The sequence below is a fragment of the Myxine glutinosa genome, chromosome 4 (genome assembly GCF_964187855.1).
Source record: "Myxine glutinosa chromosome 4, kmMyxGlut1.1, whole genome shotgun sequence".
In the NCBI taxonomy this organism is placed as follows: domain Eukaryota; kingdom Metazoa; phylum Chordata; class Myxini; order Myxiniformes; family Myxinidae; genus Myxine; species Myxine glutinosa.
Genome location: NC_136264.1, coordinates 58,607,619 through 58,634,827, shown reverse-complemented (window position 1 = coordinate 58,634,827; position 27,209 = coordinate 58,607,619). Strand labels below are relative to the sequence as shown.

At 41.1% G+C, this 27,209-nt stretch overlaps 1 protein-coding gene across 30 annotated transcripts in view; it reads right to left on the bottom strand.

Moving 5' to 3' along the window:
- Positions 1-240: 240 nt before the first annotated feature.
- GIGYF2 (GRB10 interacting GYF protein 2) overlaps positions 241-27,209 on the bottom strand; it is a 333,184-nt gene continuing 306,215 nt past the window's right edge. For 8 of the 30 annotated variants that reach the window (XM_078775747.1, XM_078775749.1, XM_078775766.1 and 5 more), the window contains 3 exons: positions 4,060-4,119; positions 1,741-1,997; positions 241-1,031 (listed from right to left, as the gene is read on the bottom strand). In XM_078775747.1, coding sequence (XP_078631873.1) covers positions 989-1,031; positions 1,741-1,997; positions 4,060-4,119 — 360 coding nt within the window. In that variant the 3' untranslated portion in view covers positions 241-988. The remainder of the gene's footprint in view (positions 1,032-1,740; positions 1,998-4,059; positions 4,120-27,209) is intronic. The other 22 variants (XM_078775759.1, XM_078775760.1, XM_078775768.1 and 19 more) reach the window with 6 other exon arrangements.

Genomic DNA, 27,209 nt, shown 5'->3' with positions numbered 1-27,209 from the left:
TTGCCACCATATTATGCTTTTACCTTTTGCACCAGCCTCTGGCCTAAATGTGAATGATTGCACAGGCCCAAAATGCTCAGAGGAGGGGAGGTAGAGGGGTGAGAGAGATAGAGATAGAGATAGAGAGAGAGATAGAGATAGAGATAGAGATAGAGATAGAGAGAGAGAGAGAGAGAGAGAGAGAGAGAGAGAGAGAGAGAGAGAGAGAGAGAGAGAGAGAGAGAGAAACAGGAAGAAATCGAAGTTGTTCAACTTTGCCAGGCAAACAAAGTTCTTTATTGGTCAAACCAGGCCAGGATAGAGAAAAGATGCCCATGTGACACAATTTCCCCAACGGCCCCTGTACACAGCAGTCAATGTGAGACCTGCACAAGAACACTTTTCAGATGCAAGTCTGAATCGGTACAGGGGTAACCCCTACAGCACTCTGCAACACCTATATACAGTTCAAAAAAATTATAAGAACAACAAAACAAGAGCAGAGAAGGAAGGGCAGGGGTGCATTGAAGAAGGGATTAGACCTGCCAAGGTCCAGGCACACATCCCGGTTTCAAAAGGGATCAATGAGCCGAAAGGGCAACACCACCCAAGTGGTAGGACTTGCACACGGCAAGCGACAATCCTTGTGACGGTGCACAATGTCCGAGTGCCATGCAACCTGAGGATTCTTGGGGGGCGTTGGGCCCTTTGGAGAGGCCAGCAATATGGGCACTCTCTGCACATTGGAGTTGCCCAGTCATGGGATGAAGTTGTTTGGGGTGGAGACTGGAAAAGAGATATGTGAGTGGACAGATGAGGGGAGCTTGAAGGGGTACCAGCACAGGGCATCCAAAAGCCTCTGTGTCAGCAGCATTAGGCACAGGATGCCAGAAGGGGAGTGTGCCAAGGGTGGGCTTCACACCACTGGAGGCCTCTCCCTCTCCCTTCCCTTTTACACCAGGGCACCCCAAACCTCTCAACAAGTGCTCAGTCGTCCAGAGTCTCAATCTCACCCATGTTGAGCCGGTCTGATGAAGCATTCACTGAGAAACCTGCAAAGTGCACACGGCAGCAATGCTCAGATACTGGAAGCAGCATACTGAGAATAAAAACAAAGGCCATGATTGAACATCCCTCCCAATAACATTAAGGAGGTTTTGCACATCCAGTAGTCACAAGGGTGTGTGTGTGTGTGTGTGTGTGTGTGTGTGTGTGTGTGTGTGTGTGTGTGCGTGCGTGCGTGTTCTTTCCCACATGCTTGCCGCCAGAAGGCTACAGGCCCAAACCCGGGTATCACGCTCTGGGAGGCTGTCTCATCCTCTGGAACATAACCTCCCTTCTCTGCCTGTCCCCTTCTCTGCCAGCTCATGACTGGTGTCGCACAGAACACGGGTTTTCCGGGAGGCCCTTCCTAGTCCACTATTTAGCACTTGGTGCCACCTGGAATGCTCCTTGTTTGTTTGCAAAGTTCCATGAAGCCTCTCACCCCCATCTTTATTTTACTGTTGGCCAATCATCTATGGCACGCCCATCCTGATTATATTTTTCCACCATGTTTCTTTGCTTTTCCACCCAGGGGGGCTCATCTTGATTTTTTGGCTCGACCCTTCCCCTGTGGTGTTAATAAAACAAATCACCAAGGGATACAGCTATTAGATAAACATAAGAAGAAGGACCAAAGAAAAACACCTCAATAAACAGACAACCATCACCATGAAAAGGGAAGAGTCCCACACCCCCACAGAATGGCAGGAAGCTTACGGCACTCCCCATTCCCTGGCTTCCTGGAAGGGAGCACAGCCTAAGGAGCCCCAGGAACTCTGTGCCGACAGCAAGCCAACTGGCTGAGTGGCCGAGTGAATTAGAGTACCCAGGATGCTGGGGTCAGCGCGAACCATACGCTGCTTCTTCTTCTTCTTGCTCGCTTGCATGGCCTCAAAAGACGCTTGATGGGCAGTGCTGTGAGCGCCATAGGCCGAGGGCAGGCTGCCTTGCGCCATTCCCCAGAGTGCGGAGTCCTGTTATTGAGATGGGGTGGGAGTATTTTGAAGGGAGGCATGATATGGACAAAGTAATGATATTTTGACAAAGCAAATGGGAAGTGGAGTTCATAAGACAAAATAAAACAAGGCATGTAAGTGCATAGACCCACATAGTAAGGAGTGACCAACAGTGCAGCATGAGAGCCAGACAGGAGGAACAAGGACACAACCAATAAATAAATAAATAAATCACAAATTACAATTTCCATTTGACACCTTCAATCATAAAAAATTAAAATGATCTTACATTAAAACAACCCCCCAAAAATCATTAGTTTTGCAAATTGCAAGCCAAACCAAGCACTTCCTCCAAAACTAGAACGGGCACTCGGTAGAGCGCATACCTTCGCCGCAGCTACTGTTCTGTACTTGGCATGGGAGTGTAGGGAACAGAACAACAAAAATACGATTTTGACCTTTTCGTGACCTTGACCTTGACCTTTGACCCGATTGCTCCCAAAATCTAATCAAATGTGTCCCGTATAATAACCAATCATCCCACCAAATTTCATGCAATTCGGTTGAATACTTTTTGAGTTATGCGATTAACATACACACACACACACACAGATATACAAATAAATACACAGCGATCAAAACATAACCTTCCGCTTTTGCGAAGGTAATAACATAAACGTTTCAAATAACAATACAATGTAAAACAAAAACAGGACAATAAAAGGAAAGTAAATTAGCATCAAGTAGTATGGGGTTCAGCTTAAGAGCATTACATGGCAAGATCAAAAATAAATTAGAAATAAAAGAAATAACACAAAAACCGAAAGGCATAGAAGGGTGGATCACTGCAGACACTTTCTATGGCATTACACTGCAAACAAAAGATGGTGGCTCAACATGTCAGTGAGATGGCAGGATTGGGAGCGTTAGGATTAGAAAGGTACGGATGAACAAGGGAAGGAAGGGAGAGAGAGGGAGAGAGGGAGAGAGGGAAGGAAGGGAGAGAGAGGGAGAGAGGGAGAGAGGGAGAGAGGGAAGGAAGGGAGAGAGGGAGAGAGGGAAGGAAGGGAGAGAGGGAGAGAGGGAGAGAGGGAGAGAGGGAGAGAGGGAGAGAGGGAGAGAGGGAGAGAGGGAAGGAAGGGAGAGAGGGAAGGAAGGGAGAGAGGGAGAGAGGGAGAGAGGGAAGGAAGGGAGAGAGGGAGAGAGGGAGAGAGGGGGAGAGGGGGAGAGAGGGAGAGAGGGAGAGAGGGAGAGAGGGAGAGAGGGAGAGAGGGGGAGAGAGGGAGAGAGGGGGAGAGAGGGAGAGAGGGAGAGAGGGGGAGAGGGGGAGAGGGGGAGAGAGGGAGAGGGGGAGAGGCAGAGAGGGGGAGAGGGGGAGAGGGAGAGAGAGAGAGAGAGAGAGAGAGAGAAGAGAGAGAGAGAGAGAGAAGGTAGAGAAAGAAGGGAGACACAAAGAGGATAGATGTAGCGACGGAGAGATGTAGCGACGGAGAGATGTAGCGATGGAGAGATGTAGCGATGGAGAGATGTAGGGACGGAGAGATGTAGGGACGGAGAGATGTAGCGACGGGGAGATGTAGCGACGGGGAGATGTAGCGACGGGGAGATGTAGCGACGGGGAGATGTAGCGACGGGGAGATGTAGCGACGGGGAGATGTAGCGACGGTGAGATGTAGCGACGGTGAGATGTAGCGACGGTGAGATGTAGCGACAGTGAGACGTAGCATCGGTGAGATGTAGCGATGGTGAGATGTAGCGTCGGTGAGATGTAGCAACAGAGAAATGTAGCGATGGAGTGATAGAGCAAGAGAGATAAAGCAAGAGAGATAGAGCCAGAGAGATATAGATACATATAGATAGAGCGATAGGGAGGGAGGGAGGGAGAGAGGGTGAGGGAGGGAGAGAGGGTGAGGGAGTGATAGAAAGAGAAAGAGAAAGAGAAAGGGAAAGAGAAAGAGAAAGAGAAAGGGAAAGAGAAAGGGAAAGGGAAAAGAGAAAGAGAAAGAGAAAGAGATGCGAGGAGAGAGAAAGAGAAAGAGATAGAGATGGAGACGGTGAAGTAGTGTCCAAGCATTCTGACCTGCGGCATGTCCACCCTCGCATGGTTCTCGAGAGCCATCCCTAACAGTTTCCTGGCCAACTGAAAATGGAGCCAAGACAAAGTTCGTGTCACTCTAAGCCTGCACAACGGGGTGCAGATGGCCATCTCATTAAGAGGCCGGTAAATGGCATAAGGATGCATAGGAAACGATCTAAGTGGGTCATTTGCAAATATTGACTGTAATGAAACAACAGATGATGGGATGGATGAAACAAATGGTCACTGGCCAATGCATTTCGAAGCAAGGGTGTAGATTGCAGAAGAATGCAACATCCGAGAGCACTCTATATAATCGGTCAACTTCGGTGATAATCATGCGATCCCAATAGTCTGACATTGTGATTTGAGCTTACTTGATCGTGACGTGCATTTTAATTTTCAAACATTTCCGAGTTATGTTTCTGAAGAAAAATCTCATGGGCTTACCGAATTTTACTAAGGCAGAACAAATCAGCGAACTATATTGATCACTCCGATTGGCCAGGACATATCATGCGATTCAGAGGGACGCAGAGAAAATTTGTCTTAAAAAAAAGAAAGAGAAGAAGAGCATTTCACAAGAATGTGATGAAGAGAAAGCAGTTCAACCTTGAATGCGGTCTGATCTGCCATTGGCCCAAAGTTTATTTTCTCCATTGTTGTTGATTGATGCTGTTTTGTTTCATAATGACACCATGCATTTAATTCCATACATGTCAGTATCTGATTTTTATTTTTATTTTATATTGGGAGACAAGATTGTGTTTGGCTCAAGGTGCACCAATTTTTTTTGGTTGAATAAATCCCTGGGTTTTAACGAAACTGACTGAAGGGGAAAACAACTTAAACCCAGTGCAAATGTAGGAGCTGATCATCAAGGCAAATTGTAGGGTTAAAAGGATCTAGTTGTGCATGAGCTGACGACCTGAGTTCAACATCAAACACACCCCAGCCATCACGTTTTGTCAATACCGTGGACACAAATATTTAGAATTTGTAAAGCAAAACATTTCTAATACAAAATTAAAAATGTCGTCTCCAATAATAAATCCTGTCATTTACATGTATGCAATGTAATTAACGCATGTTCATTATTGAGGTTGATGTTTATTTATCAGAGAAGAACAAATTCTGTCAATTTGATTGTGTATACCCTTATGAAATAAAGTTTTAAAAAACTATTTTAAGTTATGTGATGATTCATCATTTTTTTAGAACTGACTTTCACAATATTTTCTGTCTCATGAGTTGTAACGCAAGACGACAACGGACACTGTTAATGCTTCACCTATTACGTAAACCAACAACAAATCGAACCCCCCTCCTCCCCCACAGCCCCCCTCTTCTGTTCGGTCTGCACAATTTGAGAAACCCTCCGCGTCTAGCACAACACTGTACTTACTACTACTGTACATACAAGTTGATTCTCCCTTATTATTAGGTTTATGATACAGCTTTTCAGAATTTCTCCACCAGGGAATTAGAGAGAAACAAATCAAAACAAAATACTTATTTCAAGTCAAACTGAACAGTTTAATAACATAGTGCAACTTCCATAAGTTTTGGTGTAACAACTTAAAGGTCATAGGACAATAAATGGATTGTATTGCAAACTGTGCGATGTTCCGCAAATCCCATATCCATATAATACATCGGAACAACGTGAAAAAGTTCGTATTTAAAATCGTGTCCTATAAACTTATGCCCCGGCGCGATGCCTCCTTCCGTATGCCTGTGTAATGAGTAGCACATACTTTGCAACGAAGCAATGTGACCAAGCCTTCCCCCATCGCATTCCGCTTCAAAATCGACGCTTAATAACCATTTTCGTAATGTTTTAAAGGCGACATTTTCGGGGTTTTTTCGCTAAGCAACGGATGCCATTTTGAAAAGGAAGTCTGTGATTTAGACCGATGCGCATGTCCGTCAAAGCGGAAGTCATATCGCGAACCTGAATGTGGGAAACTAAATGCTATCTGCTTTGCCGGCCTAATTTTGTTGGAAATAAAACAACTTCTAAAATAGTTAGCTGAAAATCACACGTGAAGGTAAATACTACATCTTTTTGCTGTGCACTGCCAACGTACTTTCGGTTCCGTGTTTTTGCTATCACGTTACCAACACGCTACCGGTAACGATCGTTTCCGTGAAATCCGCAGGCCTGAACATACATACATACACACACAAACAGATGCTTTTCCTTTCACCAATATATGCAAAAATAGAGTACAATTTCTCTTGTGGCCCTGGAAAAAAAAAAAATATATATATATATATACATATATATATATACATATATATATACATACATATATATATACATATATATATATATACATATATATATATACATATATATATATATACATATATATATACATACATACATATATACATACATACATATATATATATACATACATACATATATATATACATATATATATATATATATATATATATATATATATATATATATATATATATATATATATATATATATATATATATATATATATATATATATATATATATACTGTCATCCCTCACTATATCGCGCTTCACTTTTCGCGGCTTCGGTACATCGCGGGTTTTTCTCACTAGTATATGTAAAATTATATATCGGATTTTTCATTATATCGCGGGATTCTGCGGCCTATAGGTATTTTTATTTTTTTAGATTTTAATTATTTTTGCGGTAAAATAAGCATTTTCTAGCCTAAAAAATTAATAATAATATAAATAAAAATATAACACATTAATTAAAACCTATATTAAAAGAATATTACAGTAAATCAAAATAAAATACGCATTATAAATGAGTAGACAAAGAATCGTGCGTATGGAAAACCAAGCTTGGGTTGCTTGCGCTAGTTTGCCCAGATGATTTCGTACGCGGCACACTATTGGAAGATGGATGAGACGCGACCAATCAGAGCACGCTGTTCAGTATCCTGCGGTGTTGTGTTTTTGTGCATTTTGTGTAAAATTGTGAAGTTGTTTCAAGCCCTACGATGACGGGTAAACGTTCTGCGTCTTCTAAGGGTTCTGGCACTGAACCTAAGCGCCAGAGGAAGATGCTTAATATCGTAGAGAAGGTGAAACTCCTCGACATGTTAAAGGAAGGGAGAAGCTTTGCGGCTGTAGGCCGCCATTACGGGCTCAATGAATCTACGGTCCAGTTTATAAGAGTATGGGAAGGGTTTTTAAAGACTTAAAATATATAAAAATAATAAGATAAATATATGGTTTCTACTTCGCGGATTTCCACCTATCACGGGGGGTTCTGGAACGTAACCCCCGCGATAAACGAGGGATGACTGTATATATATTATATAGATTTTTTTTTGCCATATATATATATATATATATATATATATATATATATATATATATATATATATATATATATATATATATATATATATATATATATATATATGACCACAGGTCCTGAAGCTCAACTGTATCAGGAGTAAGTCACTCAAATCCCCCACAAACCCATTCGGACCCACAAACCTCCCCTTCCCCACCCCCCATAAATCCCATTCATGAGCGCAGATTTTGATGCAGTCCATACACCCTCATTAGGCATCAATATAAAGCTTGTGGCCAAGTTTCATCAAAATTGTATGTGTAGTTGTGGAGAAGAGAGAAAATATCTATTTTGGGAGGCCAAACAACCCCCATAAACACCCTCAATGAGCGCAGATTTGATGCGGTCAATAAACCTTCGTTCGGCATCAGATATGAAGCTTATGGCCAAGTTTCATCAAAATTGTGTGTGTAGTTTCGGCGAAGAGAGCAAATACCTATTTTGGGAGGGTCAAACCTCCTCCCCACCTTCCCGTAAACCCTCAATGAGCGCAGATTTTGATGCGATCAATACACCTTCATTAGGCATCAGATATGAAGCTTATAGCCAAGTTTAATCAAAATTATGTGTGTAGTTTCGGCGAAGAGAGCAAATACCTATTTTGGGAGGGTCAAATCTCACCCCCCCTCCCCTAGACCCCCCCTGAGCAGATTTTGATGCGGGCATTATACCTTCGTTAGGCATCAGATATGAAGCTTGGGGCCAAGTTTCATCAAAATTGTGTGTAGTTTCAGAGAAGAGAGCAAATACCTATTTTGGGGGCCAAACAACTCCATAACCCCCCCCCCCCCTCCCCATATGAGTGCAGCTTTTGATGACCCCCCACCATCCCTGAATATTTGGTGAGAACACTCCCATATATGACGCTTCGGTCTTTCACAGACTCATATTGTCGGGAGCTCTTGTAATACAGACTGCAAGATATCAACTTTTTGGGCAAGTTGATAAAGAAGTCCTCCAACTGTATCGTTGTGCAGAAGCACACCCTTCTCGTAGGTATGTCAACAAGTACTTTCGGCATTTAAAAAAGTTTTTTTAGTAGTTTCATTCTACAATCCTTATCTGAAAGGCACGAATATGTCCAAGGCCTCCCCAATTTTTATCGTCACTTTCTGCGCATGCGCGCTGAGCAATCTGGAGCGACTTACATCATTTTGAAAGTGCCATATTGCTTTTTTTAATATGAAAAGTTGTGACTGACAAAGAATCGGCAGCAAATGGACATTCCCAAATCATCACTAAATGATACATAAAACAAAGCAAGCAAAATGTAAAAACACCAACAACACATGGTATTCGAAAGAAAACTAAACCTGAATTATAAGATCAGAGTATAATCAGTAGACCTGACCCTTCACCAATGAATAATTTCACATGTTACACAATTAAGCAGCAAATGGAATTTATTGACCGTCACAGTAATTTCCGTGGAGGCAGTCACGCGATAAATGTAATGGTTCCCGATCGGCTACAAAACAAATTTGTATCACATGAGTAGGGGGAAAAGGGGGGTACTGAGGCACATTCAATTTAACATTGAAGTCAATGGGGAAAATTAAGGAAACTTATTGACTCACACCTCCCTTTCTCATAAAATTACACCCCTTTTTCTCTCATTAAATTGCGCCCCTTTTTACTCTCGCCTGAGGAGGGGGTATTGCATTTGAGTCTGTTTGTCCGCACAGAATAAATATGATTTTCTCTGCAACTGTAGGTCCGATTGACAGGAAATTTTCACCAAAAAAATTGCGCCCCTTCTGGTGCAACTCCACCTGTATAATTTTGAATAAGAATTATGACGTCATCGGTCATGTGGTTTGGCCGCCATATTTGTTTTAGCACAAAAACCTTTCCGCGGGTGGGATTAAACTGGATTAAACTCCATACCTGCATGACCTGGAGATGACCTTTATTGAGTTTTCCCCTTTAACTTGGCTTGGGTTCTGGGGCACATTAAATTTAACATTGAAGTCAATGGGGAAAAAGAGAAAAAAAACTTATTGACTCACACCCCCTCTCTCATAAAATTACACCCCTTTTTCTCTCAAAAAATTGCGTCCACTTTTTACGAAGCTAATTTACCAACGACTGAAACACATAGAATTTAAACTTGAAGTCAATGGGGAAAGAGCTAAAAACTTAATAACTCACTGGATTTTCAACCAGATTTCACCCTCTTTTGGGACAGCCTATTTCCAAATATTAAATCCTCAATCGACCTAACTACTACTCATAGGTTATAGCTCACCTCAAATTTAACATTGAAGCCAATGGGGAAAAGTATGGAAACCTATTGACTCAAACCACCTATCTTGAAAAATTACACCCCTTTTCTCCCTCCTAAGCCCCGCTCACTTTTTACTAAGCCCCGCTCACTTTCCCTCAACCTTGCCCATAACTTGAAATGCTAGGCATGCCAGGCTTGAAACATTACACCCTTTTCTCCCTGCATTTAACTTATTAACTCCCCCCATTTTTCATTATAATCATAGAGACCCAACGAATATTTGTGTTTCATTTTTAGGTAATAGCTTAATTCGCTTAGAACAATCACCATCTAGAATATTGACAAATGTTATATTAGAATTTAACTCTCGGTTTAGGTATCGCCGTTGAGCTGATATGAAACTAGCAGAGGTACCCGGCTTTGCACGGGAGTGGGAGGAGGAGGGGAGGGGGAAGAGGAGGGGAGGGGAACGGGGGGGAGGGGGGAGGGGGAAGCGGGGGAGGAGGAGGGGAGGGGGAAGAGGAGGGGAGGGGAATGGGGGGGGAGGGGGGAAGGGGGGGAGGGGGGGAGGGGAAGGGGGGAGGGAAGGGTGCGGGGGTGCCCAGGGGAAGAAGGGCCCCTCCCCTCCCCCCTCCCCCCCCGTTCCCCTCCCCCCCCCTCCCCTCCCCCCCCTCCCATCCCCTTCCCCCTCGTTCCCCTCCCCTTCTCTTCCCCCTCCCCTCCTCCTCCCCCTTCACACCAGGGGGGTTGACTCAGCCTGTCATACCACCGAGGTCGGAAGTCGGAACTCATTGTAAATGTAGCCTGTATGTTTCACTCTTTGTCACATGCCGTTGGTCCCATGTCAATCGGATGAAGTTGAAAAATTAACGTTACGAAGGTTCTCTGGGACGTACTGATTCCGAATAATGAAGTTGAAAAATTAACGTTCCGAAATACGCTAATTACGCTAACAGAAGCGCTGGAGGGAGCACTGCGCTCCCTCCCTTAGATTCCCTCCCTCTTCTGCTAGCGCTAATTACGCGTAACACACTAATTTTAAAACCCGAAGTTTTTTAAATTTTAAGGTGTGCTGTAGTCAGAAGCGCTAGAAGCGCTGCGCTCCCTCCCTTCGAATCCCTCTCTTCTGCTAGTGCTAATACGCTAATTTTAAAACCCGAAATTTTTTAAATGTTTATGTCTCCGTGACATTCCTGGGACCATCCCGAGTCGAACAGTACTTTCCGCTCGCAAATCCGTCCACGGGTTCTCGAGATCTTAGAGATCATACATCAGGCCAACTCTACTTTATATATATAGATGATAAACTTCTCTTAATGTTCTTGTTTGAGCACCTCCCGAGCCTCATATCATTTTGAGATTGTAGTAAATTATTTTCCCCTCAATCTCTTGGCAACCATTAAAGTTTTCAGTCCACTCAAGGATGTTGCCTCTTCGAGACTAACTTATTCGTATTTAAATTTATTCGCTTATTTGTTTTACCTACTCTTACCCCTGTTATTTCTTCAACAATACTTATTTGATATTTCTCACATTCATGATGTTTTCCATTTATATACCAAGGCTGTATATACCTCCACTCTTTAGTTTGGTTAATGCTTGGTTCTATCAATTATATACTAGTAAAAAAGGTCGCGGTAGCCCGTTAAAATCCCTAACCCCTCTTTTTTATCTTATCACATATACTTATATATTTATCTTATCACTTCTACTTATATATTTATCTTATCACTTATACTTATATATTTATCTTATCACTTATATTTATCTTATCACTTATACTTATATATTTATCTTATCACTTATACTTATATATTTATCTTATCACTTATATATTTATCTTATCACTTATACTTATATATTTATCTTATCACTTCTACTTATATATTTATCTTATCACTTCTACTTATATATTTATCTTATCACTTATACTTATATATTTATCTTATCACTTATACATTTATCTTATCACTTATATTTATCTTCATATTTATACCCATAAGGGACACTATCAATTCCATTTTCCAAAATAAACCTCTTATCATCAAAAGCTCCTAATGCCTTCTTATTCACCTCCTCTGTATATAATTGATGTTTATAACTTCTTATCGTATTCATTTTTCTGAACTCTTCTTTCTTTAAAGTTAAACAATTATAATAATTTTCAAAGTTTATTGCTTCTTCAACAACATTTTTCTTTATTCCTTTCAACTTTTTATCACTCTTTTCAATATTATAATCAATATATTTATAAGCACAAGCCTTAGACCTCAATCCTATAAATTCACTCATTACCTTACCAGCATTCCCTTCCCTTACCTTACCTTACCAGCATTACCTTACCCCCCAATTCATCCTTAAACTTTCCAATAACCTTTCTATTCTTTGAAGAAAACTACTTATCACCCGACTTATAATTACTTGTATCGTACATATCAATATCATCAATCATATCTGAATAAACATCTTCTGTATCAATTTTCAAAATAAAACTATCTGTATCCATATAAAGGAGATTAACATCATTTTTATATTTCTTCCTTAAGTTATTGTAAAAGTAATCATACATTAATGACTTTGATAAATCAAGAATTGATGTTCCAATATAAATAGGCTTATCCATTTCAATACTTTCTTTAACAAAATGGATAGCACAAAAGTTCTCTGAAAACACCTCTGCTCTTTGAAAACTGGGTATATTAATTAATTTTGTTGCTTGTTTTCAAGATGTAGCAAGTCTTATGTTTTGTCTATTCCTAACATTTTCCATTGTCTTTCCAAATACAGCGTTATTCATCAATTTATAAAAGTCCTTCTCAAAATCTGTCTTTGCCTCTGTTCTTCTCTTTGTATTAAAATCAATATATGTTTTCAACCAATGACTTTGGTTAAACTTTAAAACTCTATGAATCTTCTTCACTCTTAACCCTGCTGATAAACATTGTCTCAAGTTCCTTTGGTGTAAAACATAATTTCCTTTATTATATAATGTAGTAAGTAATTTTTCTGTTGATTTACCTTTTGTATTAAATGATTGTTGATAAAATCTCTTAACCATTCTTTTCTTGGTCTTGCTTTATCAGGAGCACAAGACAGATCTTTATGTTTATTATGAAGTTCTTCAGGATATTTCAAATCAAACTCAAAATAATATCCAATTTTAGCTTTATCCAATTATTTTTGTGTAGAGATAACGATATCCTGTAAAACCCTTTCATAATCTTTCTCTTTAACCCACCTAAGTTCTCCATAAGGTAGGGCTTGAGACATAGCCCATCCATACAAATTGTTAGCATCATAATACATCAAATAAGAACTATCTTTTAGCATCATAATTAGAAACATATTTGTTGTTAGCTTTAGCATATCTACTCGAACAGACTTGAGATATTCCTCCTCGTTTAGCCTTTTCTATCATCAAAAGCATATCTACATCACTGATCAAATCCAAATCCTGTTTTGTCATTTTTAACATAGCACTCCAAGCTAAACCAGGAGCAGTGTAATAGTGAGCGGGGTCTAATCCATAGGAATTTTTATTATGACAGACGCTTCTAAAAGTCTCAAATACATCAGCCAAAAGTAAGACATCAGTTTTAAGATACAAATCATGATACTCTCCAAGGTTCTTTGTATTAAACATTTTCCAAACATTTTGTGCTCGAGTATAATCTTTATCAGTTATATGACTTTTATTTAATTAGTTATAGAAATTTTGAGGGAAGTTGTGTTTCTTTAAATCTCTCAAATGAATCCATATAATCATATGGATATATCCCCTTTTGTGATAAGAGTTCAATCTCCTCTTGATTTGTGAAATACTCTGAAAGACTCGGAAAGTTTTTAATATTTGATACCAAGTGAGATTAATGGACTTGTCATAAACTTGAATGAGTCAACAAATCTTATATTAGTTATAGGAGATGTTTGAATTTTTTTTGTTAATGAAATGTATTTTTGATCTGTGTTAGGAATTGCAGAATGTTTCCAGAAGTCTTTGAAACTTCATTTATAAATAGATGTGTATCATAATGTGCGTTGTTGTGAAGAAAGACAGGAATGAAAGAGGGGAGTTTATAATTAATATTACAACTTTGATGAGCCGGACCTCTATATTTACCAGTGAGATGACAATGATCTCTAACCTTTAGGCCTTCACCAATTTTCTCCTCACAAATATGACAGACAGCCTTTGGCTGCCCAAATTCTGTTTCTTCTTCTTTTGTTAAGGACATTGGTTTATTGGTTTCTCTCATTATCTTGGTTAATCGAACACAGTCTCTTTCTAGTCGTTTCACAAACTCCTCTGGGGCATTTGAGCCTCTACACTCCTCTAACTTGTTGGGTTCATCACCAATGGATGATTTGATAAACTAACAGAAACCACAAGGAGTATGTTTTTGATATTTACTCATGTATGATATTTTTGGATTTGGAGAAGCAGTTTCTATTTTTTCAAGGATACTTTCAGTCAGCGTATATCACGAATGGAAGTTTTATAGTCTTGTTGAAATCTTTAAATGATATGTTTGAAACTACTTTTGACATATTAATTACGGTGGACTTATGATCACTACAGTATTTTGAATGTTGATCTAATCGTTTTTTTGTTTGAAAGAAGTTGAGACATCGCTTACATGGATATGTTTACATTTTTTATTGATTACTTGTGAAGTGATTAATCTTGATAAATTTTTGATGTAAGCATAATGTAATTTTTCTTTCAAAGCAAAGCAGAGAAGGTCAATATGTATTTCATTATTTATATTATCAGAAATTTTTAATATCTGAATTTTGTTTGTATCTGTTAATCCATATACATGAATAGATAGATTATTCATTTTCTCAAATTTTAGAATATCAATCAATGACAGAGGAAACTTCAAACCTTTAACATTTAACGTATTCTCATGTTTCTTATAATGTGATACTCTCTCAAGGTTCCAATGTGGGGGATGAAGGTGAGTGAGAACAGACCATAGGAAACATTTATTATCTATGTTTTGAATATTAACAACCGCTTTTTAAAGTTTTATAACCCTCGGTAAATCAATGTAAGAAGAAGCTTTAAGAGGGTCTGATTTCAGAATGTGTATATCGAAGAAAATGATTTTACTGATACTATATCCACTACCCACCACAGTATTATCGACATCCTGCTCCTATTTTACAAGTTCACCATAAACACCTGATGATAAGAAATCTTGGAATGATGTGATAAAGTGAGGGTCTGTTCTCATAGAGGGAGTTTCTTCAACACCATATTTTACCATACCCATTTTTACTCCCATATAAAACTTTAAAGTATTCATCTCAGTCAACGTATCTTTTACAAGTGTTTCAACAGCAGGTTTAACCATCTCAATCGCCTCAGCGATTGATTTTGGTCCAGGAGTTCCAAACTCAAAAACCCTTATCTTAATATGTCCCTTAAATGCTCCATCAGAGTATTTAATAGAGTATACAACTGTCTCTTCATTGTTCTTGTGTTTTTTTGATTGAAGGTGTCTGGGAAAACTTTTCTTCAAGTCATCCTAAGAACAGACATCATAATGTTTTGTTTCTCTCTCAAGAGGAGATAGTAGATGAAGTAGATTAAATGTGTGTTTGTGGGTTTGAAGGTGGTTTCTATAATATTTGTATTCATGATTACAAATGTCGCAATACGTTGTATTCACCATATTTATAAAGTAAAACTTAATTTAAATTAAAAATCTCGTGGTAATTTATGGATCCTGTTACGGATTCGTCACTTCCGTTGTTGTGGTTTTCATCCACTGTAAACATTTTTGATTCCATGTACTATTATTGTTGTCGTTTGAGGGAAATAGAGATTACTATTTTCAAAAGGTAAAAAAGTTAATGTTTTAAATGAAACCGGAACCGGACGACGACGAAGAGGAAGAGGAGGAGGAGAAGGCGGAGCGAGTGAGTCGGACAAGAAGCCGAGCTGCTTCGAGGTCTGAAGCGAACAATTGGCGAACGAGGGTCACGAGTGAACTTTGGGTTTCCCGGGAAAGGGATTCCTGCGACAGAGTTGTCATCGCTGTGACAGATAAACCTGCGTGACAGGTTTTGCGGTTGATTCTGGAGAGAATCATCAGAGTGCCGTTACGCCACGAGAACGGGCCGTCGGACATTTTGACTCGCACGCTTTGCGCATCGCTCAAGGTTTTTCACTTCGCTTCAACCATTCTCACGGCATCCAGACGTTAATTTGGTGTGTGTGTGTAAAGTGGCTTTTGAGTGGGAAATCTGCGATTCGCCGATAGAGGGCCATCAAACGTCCATACCTGAAGGTGTGATTTCCCCGTCGCTTCTCGAGGACACCTTCGCCCATCTTTGGCAGTGTAACTGCCAACCCAACGGGATTCTGGTCTCGATACGACATCGTACGGACGATCACTGGAGTGGATCGACTTTGGCTTGAAGCCGGAATCAACTTTGGCTTGAAGCCGGGAAAGAGACATTGGGGATGTTCTTTTCGCTCACTTGGAGCACAGTGAGTTATATATTACGAAACTGATGGTACCATCAGAGGAATGATATACAGTGGAACCTTGACTTACGAGTTTAATTCGTTCTGTGACCGAGCTCGTAACTCAATTTGCTCGTTTCTCAAATCAAATTTCCCCATTAAAATGCATTGAAATGCTATTAATCCGTTCCAGCCCGCCAAAAACCACACCAATTTTTTTTTAAATATACAGTATATATAAAAAAATATCTCGCGCTTTATATTTCACCTGTATGCAGCATACAAGTTGGCAGGATGGCCTGGACTGGAGGTACGCACACTTGACTCTAAACTGTCCAGCCTGGGTTTGAATCCCGACCCAGCTATAACCTGTCATGTCGGTGTTTCACAGGCAGGGTGATTCATCAATGTGTGTACCGCTAAACTGGGCGCCCCGTTTGCGTCCCATTAGTTGTTGGATGTTGAGGATCTCACCGTGTCTTCCACAAAGAGAAGGCGAGCTATCGCTGGCACTCTGAACAAGTTGTGGCCTGGCATGCTCTTCTCCTCTGCCGTTATATACGTCCTCCTCGGCATCTTTTTCCAGAAGAGCCCTGTCTCGTCACAGTTGAAGATTTGCTGGGGGATGTATCGTTCGGCTTCTATCAGTTCGGCAAAAGTTATAATAAAATCTTCAGCTGCCTTCACATCCGCCTCACCAAGTCGACAACACGCACACCTCGCTCATGTTGTTCGACGATTGCGTGTTTTATAGCCAAGCACATCATCCTCTTCTTCTTCTCAGCACTGCCCTTGGCACTCAATTTCTTAGGACCCATGGTTAAAACTAAGAAATTTTCCAAAATAACCAAAATGCGAAAACAAAACAGCAGCGATATACGGCAGAGATACTGTACTTGCACGGCAAGATAACCACGTGACCGGAACCCACCTGGTGGGGGGTGGCGTAAGCTCCAAAATAACCAAAATTCGAAAACAAAACAGCAGCGATATACGGCAGAGATACTGTACTTGCACGGCAAGATAACCACGTGACCGGAACCCACCTGGTGGGGGGTGGCGTAAGCTCCAAAATAACCAAAATGCGAAAAACAAAACAGCAGCGATATACGGCAGAGATACTGTACTTGCACGGCAAGATAACCACGTGACCGGAACCCACCTGGTGGCGGGTGGCGTAAGCTCGTAACTCGGATCTCGGCTCGCATCTCAAAGCAATAAACCGCCCGAGCGACGGCTCGTATCTCGGAAAACTCGTAAGTTGGTGCACTCGTAAGTCAAGGTTCCACTGTATATTGATTGTACTTTTGATTAATATTGTTACTGTACCATTATTCTTGTGTGACCTTAATACAATACTTGTTTGTTGGTAACAATTGGTGTGGTTTCACCATTGATCCTTGGCATATAGAATAACATATCTTTCTGCCGTGACTCTCGGGGCTCGGAGGTACACCGTGACCGGGGTTTGGGGAGGAGCACGTAACAGAAATTGGGGGCTCGTCTTTGCTGACAAAATTCCCTAACATCCTCGTCCGGGAATAAATTCCCTAACATTCGTCCGGGATAGAATTCCCTAACATTCCCAAAATTCCCCAATTTGGAATTTTTCTAACATTCCCAAATTTTTCAAAAAAAAATTGAAAATTTTTGTGTGAAGGTTAACAGGTGTTAACTGATAGTCACCATGGTGTTTGACGCAGAAAAGTTTGCGGCGTCCCCTAATGAGGCACAGTTCCAAGCGTTAAAAAGATCGGAACTCTTGATATTGGCCAAATATTTTAACTTGGAGGTCCGAGTTAATATGAAGAAAGCAGAGATGCAGACATTGGTGGTAGAATCTCTGGTGGGACAAGGAACATGGAAAGAGGTAGCCTTGGATTGGTTAGCGGAGGAAAAAGAAAATGTGGAGCTCCGGAAAATGGAGATGCAACTGCAGAGCCAGGAAAGGTTAAAAGCAGAGGAAAGGAGAGCTGAAAAGGAACTCGAGGAGAGAAGAGCAGAGGAAAGGAGAGCTGAAAAGGAACTCGAGGAAAGAAGAGCAGAAGAAAGGAGAGCTGAAGAAGAAAGAAGAGCAGAGGAAAGAGCAGAGGAAAGAGCAGAGGAAAGAGCAGAGGAAAGGAGAGCCGAAAGGGAGTTAAAGGAACGTGACATGGAGTATCAGAAGGAACTTAAACTCAAGGATCTGGAATTAATGGGAGAACGGAGAGAAGTAGTATTCATGCCGGCTAGTTCGACAACTAGTCAGAACACTTGGGATGTTGGTAGGCATGTGAGGCTGGTTCCACCCTTCAATGAAAAGGAGGTAGCCAGGTTTTTTTTGACACTTTGAGAAAGTGGCTCAAATGCTAAAATGGCCTGTGGGGTCCTGGACTATGTTAGTGCAAAGTGTTCTGGTGGATACAGCTCAAGATATCTATTCGGCTTTACCGATTGACCAATGTGCAGATTATGAGATAGTGAAGAAAACCATTCTCAAAGCATATGAATTGGTCCCTGAAGCTTACCGGCAAAAATTCAGGAATGCCAGGAAGAGGGAGAGTGAGACCCATGTGGAGTTTGCCAGAATGAAGGAAACCATGTTTGATCGGTAGTGTGACTCGAAGGGGATTGGGAAAGACTTCAACCTGTTGCGACAATTGATCTTGGTGGAGGAATTCAAACAGTGTGTCCACGCGGACATTAAAGTACATCTGGATGAAAAGAAAGTACCAGAGTTGTATGAGGCAGCAACCGTGGCAGATGACTATGCCTTGACACACAGGATGGGGTTCCACAAATATAACTTCCCGCCTAGACTTAGCCAGGAGAGTTATGGTAAATCAGGGGTGGAGAACAAATATTCATGGAGGCGGCCTCGAGATGACTATGGGGACAAATCTGAACCGCGACTTTTAGGGATCAGAAGACTACAGTTCCAAGACAGACTTATCTTCCGGGGCGCCCGAGGCAGACCTCAAGTTTTTCCTCCGGGCCTACTTGCGCTTTTTGCAAGAAACCTGGGCATTTGATGTCCCAATGTTACGCCCTGAAAAGGAAAAATCAGGAGCGGAGTCAAACTTGTGCAACTCCGAATGCATTGGCAAATGCGAGAAATCGTCCTTGGAGGACAGTGCCTTGTGGAGGTTTCCCATGCCAAAGTTACGGCATCACAGAACGACCTTGTTCAAGAGGGTTACAAACCTTTTATTTCAGAGGGGTTTGTGTCACTGGATGGAGACTTAACGAACCAGAGACCTGTTAGGGTATTGAGGGACACACGAGCACATCAATCTTTGATGCTTGAGGGCATTTTGCCATTATCAGAGAAGACGGCAACTGGTGTTAGTGTTCTTTTACAGGGGGTTGGTGGCTATGTTGAAGCTCCACTTCATGTCATCCATTTGAAGTCTGATTTGGTGTCAGGACCGGTCACTGTAGGTTTACAAGCCACTCTTCCTGTAGAGGGAATCTCTTTTGTTATCGGGAATGATTTGGCCGGTGGTCGAGTTTCTGGTAATCCGATGTTTGTTGAAAAGCCTAGTATGGAAAATAACACCGCACAGTCAGAGCAGAAGATTCCGGGTATCTTTCCATCCTGTACCGCGACTTGTGCTATGGGTAGGAAACACTCTGAAGAGAAGGAGAAGGTACTGACGTCACGCTTTGCACAGTCACTTCTTGTCGAGTACCCTGAAACTAAGTGTCAGGACACACAAGTCATGGATGGAGGCAATGTTGGCAAGCTCTTTGTAGGTGGACTGAACTTTGACACAAGTGAAGATGTTCTGGACTCTATCTTTGGCAAATATGGACCACTCTTGGAAGTGCTGCTGATAAGAGACAGGGAGACGCAAAAGTCGAGAGGGTTTGTCTTTGACACGTTTGAAAACACAAAGGACGCCAAAGATGCAGAACAGGATTTGAATGGCAAGGATTTGGATGGTCGGACCATAACAGTAGAGAAGGCAGGCCATGGGCGTCGAGGGGGCTACAGAGGAGGAAAACGTGGAGGTAGTTTCAGGGGTGGCTATGGCTCCCGGAGTGGGAGTCGTAGTTTTGGTGGTGGCCGCAGTCATGATTACTACGGAGGCTCCTAGCAGCAGCAGCGCGGTTTTGGCAACTCTCGACGGGATGACTATTACGGTGGTAGCCAAGATGGGGACCGCTACTCACGTGACTACAGCACCCGACTCTACAACTGTGATCATGATTTTTATGATCAAGAGAAGAGTTGGAAGCACTGAGTGCTCAGGAGCAGCCGAGCCAAGATTCCGACACGGATTAACCCGTGAACTCCACGTTCCTAACTGCGTCCATGCAGTGTATACTTCCAGGCCTCACCACCCAACCACCATGAAATCTGGCTCTCAGCTCGGCCCCCTTCAAAAAGGGCTATAGATTTGCTTTGCTTTGGATTTTTGATCACAACTCCTTAACCTTCATTCAAAAAATGAAAAATAAAAACCAGAGGTTGATGAGATGGAGTTTGGCTTTGCAGAAGTTCAACTTGGAAATTGAGCATGTAAAGGACAGGGACAATGTCGTTGCTGATGCTTTGTCCCGAGTGAACTAACTTTGGAAATTCCTGTAGGTGGTTTGGAAGTTTTGTTGCTTTATTTTGGGGAATATTAATTATTGTTGCTCACGTGAATTGATAATTTGGGTGTGAGTTTTACTTTTGTTTGTTAAAAGAGTTTTTGCCTGCAAAGAAAGTTTTCACTATGTTCAAACTTTCTTTCTTGAGGGGGGGAAGTGTTACAGATTCGTCACTTCCGTTGTTGTGGTTTTCATCCACTGTAAACATTTTTGATTCCATGTACTATTATTGTTGTCGTTTGAGGGAAATAGAGATTAATCTATCTATAATTCCAGTAATCTCTGTCTGTCTGTCTGTACGTCTGTACGTTTGTTTGTTTGTCTGTGACCGCTGTTTCTCGACAACCACGGGTCCGATATACTTTTAACTTGCCAGGTATATTGCTGGGGACCCGAGGATGTGCCTTTTCAAGGTTTCATATTAATCGGACAATTACTTACCGAGCTATGTCCAAAAAACGATTCAACCAATCAGAGAGCAGCGAACGATCGCGTGTGCCGAACGTGGCGGGCACACTCTGCCTCGGATGGCACATTTGAGAGCGTATTCATTTATTTCACGTTTGCAAACTATGTTGGCGTTAAACTATGTTTTACAACTAATAAAAACGAATTTGCGATTCATTCGCTTTCCTGCGCGTTTGTGCACGCGATGGCGATTTCTTTACCAAACTCCGGAAGCCGTTCGCTTTGGACCAAACCATTGCATGTAAATAGAGGGGGGGGATTGTCACCACTCGCAAGCCGTTCGCTTTGGACCAAAGCATTTCATGTAAATAGAGGGGGGGGATATAATTTTAGATATAGATATAGTACGGGCATGCCCTAGTCTATCTATAATTCCAGTAATCTCTGTACGTTTGTACGTTTGTACGTTTGTCTGTCTGTGACCGCTGTTTCTCGACAACCACGGGTCCGATATACTTTTAACTTGCCAGGTATATTGCTGGGGACCCGAGGATGTGCCTTTTCAAGGTTTCATATTAATCGGACAATTACTTACCGAGCTATGTCCAAAAAACGATTCAACCAATCAGAGAGCAGCGAACGATCGCGTGTGCCGGCGTTGCGAATGGACCAAACCATTCCATGTAAATAGAGGGGGGGGGTTCTGTGGTCGTTGCGAATGGACGAAACCATTTCATGTAAATAGAGGGGGGGGGATTGTCACTGTACTCGCAAGCCGTTCGCCGTTCGCTTTGGCGTTGCGAATGGACCAAACCATTTCATGTAAATAGAGGGGGGGGGGATATAATTTTAGATAGATATATAGTACGGGCATATATATAGTACGGGCATGCCCTAGTATTTTCAAAAGGTAAAAAAGTTAATGTTTTAAATGAAACCGGAACTGGACGACGACGAAGATGAAGAGGAGGAAGAGAAGGCGGAGCGAGAGAGTCGGACAAGAAGCCGAGCTGCTTCGAGGTCTGGAGCGAACGATTGGCGAACGAGAGTCACGAGTGGACTTTGGGTTTCCTAGGAAAGGGATTCCTGTGACAGAGTTGTCATCGCTGTGACAGATAAACCTGCGTGACAGGTTTTGCGGTTGATTCCGGAGAGAATCATCAGAGTGCCGTTACGCCACGAGAACGGGCCGTCGGCCATTTTGACTCGCACTCAAGGTTTTTCAATTCGCTTCAACCAATCTCACCGCATCCAGACGTTAATTTGGTGGCTTTTGAGTTGCCGTGTGTAACGTGGCTTTTGAGTGGGAAATCTGCGGTTCGCCGATTGAGAGCCGTCAAACGTCCATACCTGAAGGTGTGATTTCCCCGTTGCTTCTCGAGGACACCTTCGCCCATCTTTGGCAGTGGAACTGCCAACCCAACGGGATTCTGGTCTCGATACGACATCGTACGGACGATCACTGGAGTGGATCGACTTTGGCTTGAAGCCGGAATCAACTTTGGCTTGAAGCCAGTAGAGACATTGGGGATGTTCTTTTCGCTCACTTGGAGCACAGTGAGTTATATATTACGAAACTGATGGTACCATCATAGGAATGATATATATTGATTGTACTTTTGATTAACATTGTTACTGTACCGTTATTCTTGTGTGACCTTAATACAATACTTGTTTGTTGGTAACAATTGGTGTGGTTTCACCATTGATCCTTGGCATACAGAATAACACATCTTTCTGCCGTGACTCCTCTCGGGGCTCGGAGGTACACCGTGACCGGGGTTTGCGGAGGAGTACGTAACAATACTTTTTCGCTTAAAATAAAATTTTCTTGATGAAAATCTCGTAATTTATATACTTTTTCGCTTAAAATAAAATTGTGTTCTTGATGAAAATCTCGTGTTTTATAGATATTTTTTCCCTTAAAATACAATTTTCTTGATGAAAATCTCCTCATTTATAGAAATTTTTTCGCTTAAAGTAAAAATGGTTTTTCTAATATCCGGCTGGAATCACTTCCCTTTTATCTATATATTTGTGCTTAAAGTAAAAATGGTTTTTTTGAATACCCGGCTGGAATCACTTCCCTTTTATCTATATATTTGCGATTAAAGTAAAAATGTTTTTTAAAAATATTTGGGTAGAATCACTTCCCTTTTATCTATATATTTGTGCTTAAAGTAAAAATGATTTTTTTCCAAAATTTATTTTTAATTTTATTTAATAAAAAATAAAAATAAAAATAAATGTTTTTCCAATTTTTTCTTTTCGCTTAAAAAATCTCCATTTATTTACAAATAAAACTAACGAAAGTCAATCACACCAACATCATCAACCACATAATCTTTTCCTTCTTCTTTAGAATCCGAGATAGATTCCGAGATTAACTTTCTCGTTTAAATCTCCTCCCCTGAAAGTGATGGAACAGTTATTCTTGAAAATAATATTTCCATTCGACCTTTCATTTCTTTATTTTCCTCCTCAGTGCGTTGTTTGATTTATTTGCTGTAATACCTTCAATCTTTTATTAATCTCACTGATTTCCATCTTTTTGTATTTTTCCTCCCTCTCTCTTTCCTCCCTCTCCTCCTTCTCTCTTTTTTCCCTCTACTTTTTCTCACTCTCTCCCTTCTCTCTTTTCTCTCTTTCCACCCTCTCTTCTTCAACTCCTTCCTAATCCCTTGCTACCCTTGAGTTTGAGCCCCAAAGAATATCATACATATATTCATCTGGATTTTGAGATATTCTTGTATCTGTAATTATTTTTAGCCGCGTCGCAGACGCTGCTCATAGAGTGCCCTCTGCTGTTGTTGTTGTTCTTCTTCTTCTTCTTCTTATTCTTGTTGTTCTTGCAGAGAAGACAAAACCTCAAAGCTCCACCCATTCTGGGAACCATAGCTCCACCCATTCTGGGAGAGCCTTCATATAAACAAATATCCACCATTTTATTAACTCGCATAGCTTTGAGGCCTGTTTTGTAGGCCCGTGGTGTCTTCCTCTCTCACACAGTTTTATTTCAAATCAAATTCGATATATCATTTCATTTTTCACAGTCGCTAACATAGTTTTAGACTCGGTTGAAAAAAAATGGGAAGAAAATCCGATGAAAGTTGCCCTTTATAGAACGAAATGAATTCTCAAAGGCCTGTAACTTCAAGTCCATTGAGATTTTTTTTTTTTTAATCGCGGCATGGTCAGTCATACACCGCCCGAAATAACAGACGGGAAAATGCCGAGATATATTAAAAATTCGTCCATTTGATGACAATCGTCACGATTAAATATTTAATTCATACGTCGTCACAATAATGTGGAGAAAGGAGCATAGCTTCGTTCACGTGTCACCACACACGGGAAATTGCCGAGATATATATTTTTTAAATCGCGGCATGGTCAGTCATACACCGCCTGAAATAACAGATGGGAAAATGCCGAGATATATTAAAAATTCGTCGCCACACACGGGAAATTGCCGAGATATATTTTCACTTTGCACAAAAATAACATCAAGTAATCGAATCAATAGGAATGTCCTGTGCCTATAACATCGACGTTATAGGCACAGCTGCATCTAGGCATTGTGTAACATCGACGCGGCTTTTGTTTTAATTAAAACTTTTTGTACTTGTTCTCATAATAGGATACCAATAAGATTTGTTGATCATTTCGAAAAGAGTTTTATATTTCATATCTTTGAGAAGTTCATTTTTATTTAATATTTTAATCAAGTCTCCATTTGTGTGTTTAGCAATATCAGTATAAGGCCAGTCCTTAATTTCTATATTTAGCTATATTTCTATATAGGCTATTTTCTATAGCCAGCTTTCTATATTTATCTCATTACCTTCCTTCTTTGTCATATAAACTATTGTTTTGCCATCATATAATTTTCTATTCTTGAAATCATGTATTTGTTGTTTGCTAATTGTACTTCCACATAACTCCTTATCCTCACCAAGCGGATAATATTCTTCTTTTCGAGACTGATTAAAATCATGTAGGTCTTCTAAGTTTATTGAAAAAGACCAATTATACCCTAAATCAGGGATAACATACCCCCATTTATCTATTCGCATATTAACTATATGTCCTTCTTTATAAAATTCAATTGTAAGCAGAAAGTTAAATTTAATGAGGAAAGGTGTATGGTCTGTATAACCAGGTGTTGTGGTTGTAAATTTTACTTGTTTAACAAAACGTGATGTTGCGATAAATATCCATTGCGATATGGATATTTAATCATTTGCGATTGCGATAACTTATCCATTGCGATAAATCATTAAATCTAATTAAGTCATGAGCATCGGTGGGGCTTGGATAATTGATTAATTTATAAGTATTTTTCATATTAATATTTTTTGTTATATTATATTTTTGTCGTTCAGCCTGTGCCTTTGTGTAATAATTTGATAAATCAATATCCTGAGGGGATTCTCCAAAGATAGAACCATCTTTTCCAACATGTCATTTATATTAGATTAAAAATGACATCATAAAAATTTCCATTATTGTTGAGTTGAAATAATACATATAAACATAATTGACGACAACATTTAGAATTAATTTCTTGAACTTGAAATGTTTGATAAACACCATTCTCTAAAAATTGTATTTTTTTTTTTTTTTTTTTTTTTTTTTTTTTTTTTTTTTTTTTTTTTTTTTTTTTTTGTATACAAGATCGAGGCTCGTGAAAGAGCGAACATTAATTACACAGAAAGACAAACCGACACATAAAACATATAACATAGGGAGCGGTAGACAAGATGGGGAGAGAGGGGGAAGGACACAAACACAACATTTGAGAGCAGGGACCGAGAGACATGGAGACATCGAGAGATCTGAGAGAGGGCGAGGGCTTTGGGGGGGGGGGGGGCGTGGGAAGGGGGCAGTGGGAGAGGTATAAAACATATGGACACTGCCAGGACTTCCAGGAAAGAAGTTGGAATTTCAAACAAGGTGGATCTGGGGTGAATTAGCGGGGGTAGAAAAGATCAAGGTTTTGGATGGGGGAAGATAAGAGATGGTGGTGAACAGCTGTTTTAAAGACCTGGAGGGAGGAGTGGGATTGAAGGGAGTGAGGGAGTTTGTTCCAGAGGCGGGAGAAAAGAGGAATGAAAGAGTGAAGGTGAGCGGAGAGCCGAGATTTCGGCAGTTTAACCATCAGAGGGTTGCTGGCAGATCTTGTGCGACCTGTAGGAATATTTGGGGGACAGAGCACAGAGAGAGCTGGGGGTGCAAGGCCGGAGAGGAGTCGGTAGAAGACAGAAAGACCACCTACCTGCCTGCGGTGAGTGAGTGAAAGGCCCTCAGAGATAGCTTCATCGCGGGAGATTCCAATAATTCTGAAAGCTTTGGTTTCAACAGCGTGAAGCCGAGCTAGGTGTGAGGCAGGAGCACCGCCCATAGGGGAGAACAGTATTCCATTGAGCTGCGGATGAAAGCCTTGTATGTGGTGAGGAGCTCAGGTGTGCCGAGGAAGGACTTCGCACGACGGAGGATGCCCAGTCGGCGACTGGCTTTGGAGGCCAGCTTGGAAATGTGGTTTTTCCAAGAAAGATCATGGCAGATAGTGAGACCCAAAATCTTGAGCGACAGAACTTCTTGGAGAGGATTGTTGAGAAAGTAGATGGGAGGGTTGTCCAGTCGATCTTTTCGGAGAGACATAGTAAGAGTGTGAGATTTGTCAGGATTGAAAGACATGTTCCACTTGTTTGACCAGTCTGTGATTTTGTCCAGGTCTTCAGAGAGTGAGGAGGCAGCAGACTGCCGATCTGAGGGAAGAGGAATGGAGCGGCAGAGAGTTGGAGTCATCAGCAAAGAGATAGAGAGGATTTTCGAGAGAGTCAGAGAGATCATTGATGAAGACCAGAAAAAGCACGGGGCCCAGAACACTGCCTTGGGGAACTCCAGCCTGAACAGGAAGAGGAGATGAGAGAAACCCATTCAGGGCCACACGTTGACGACGACTAGAGAGGAAGTCCGCCAGCCATGCGTGGAGATTTCCATGGATACCAATAGGAGGAGAGTTTGGTGAGCAGAGCGGGGTGCCAGACCGTGTCGAAGGCACGTGATATGTCGAGGGA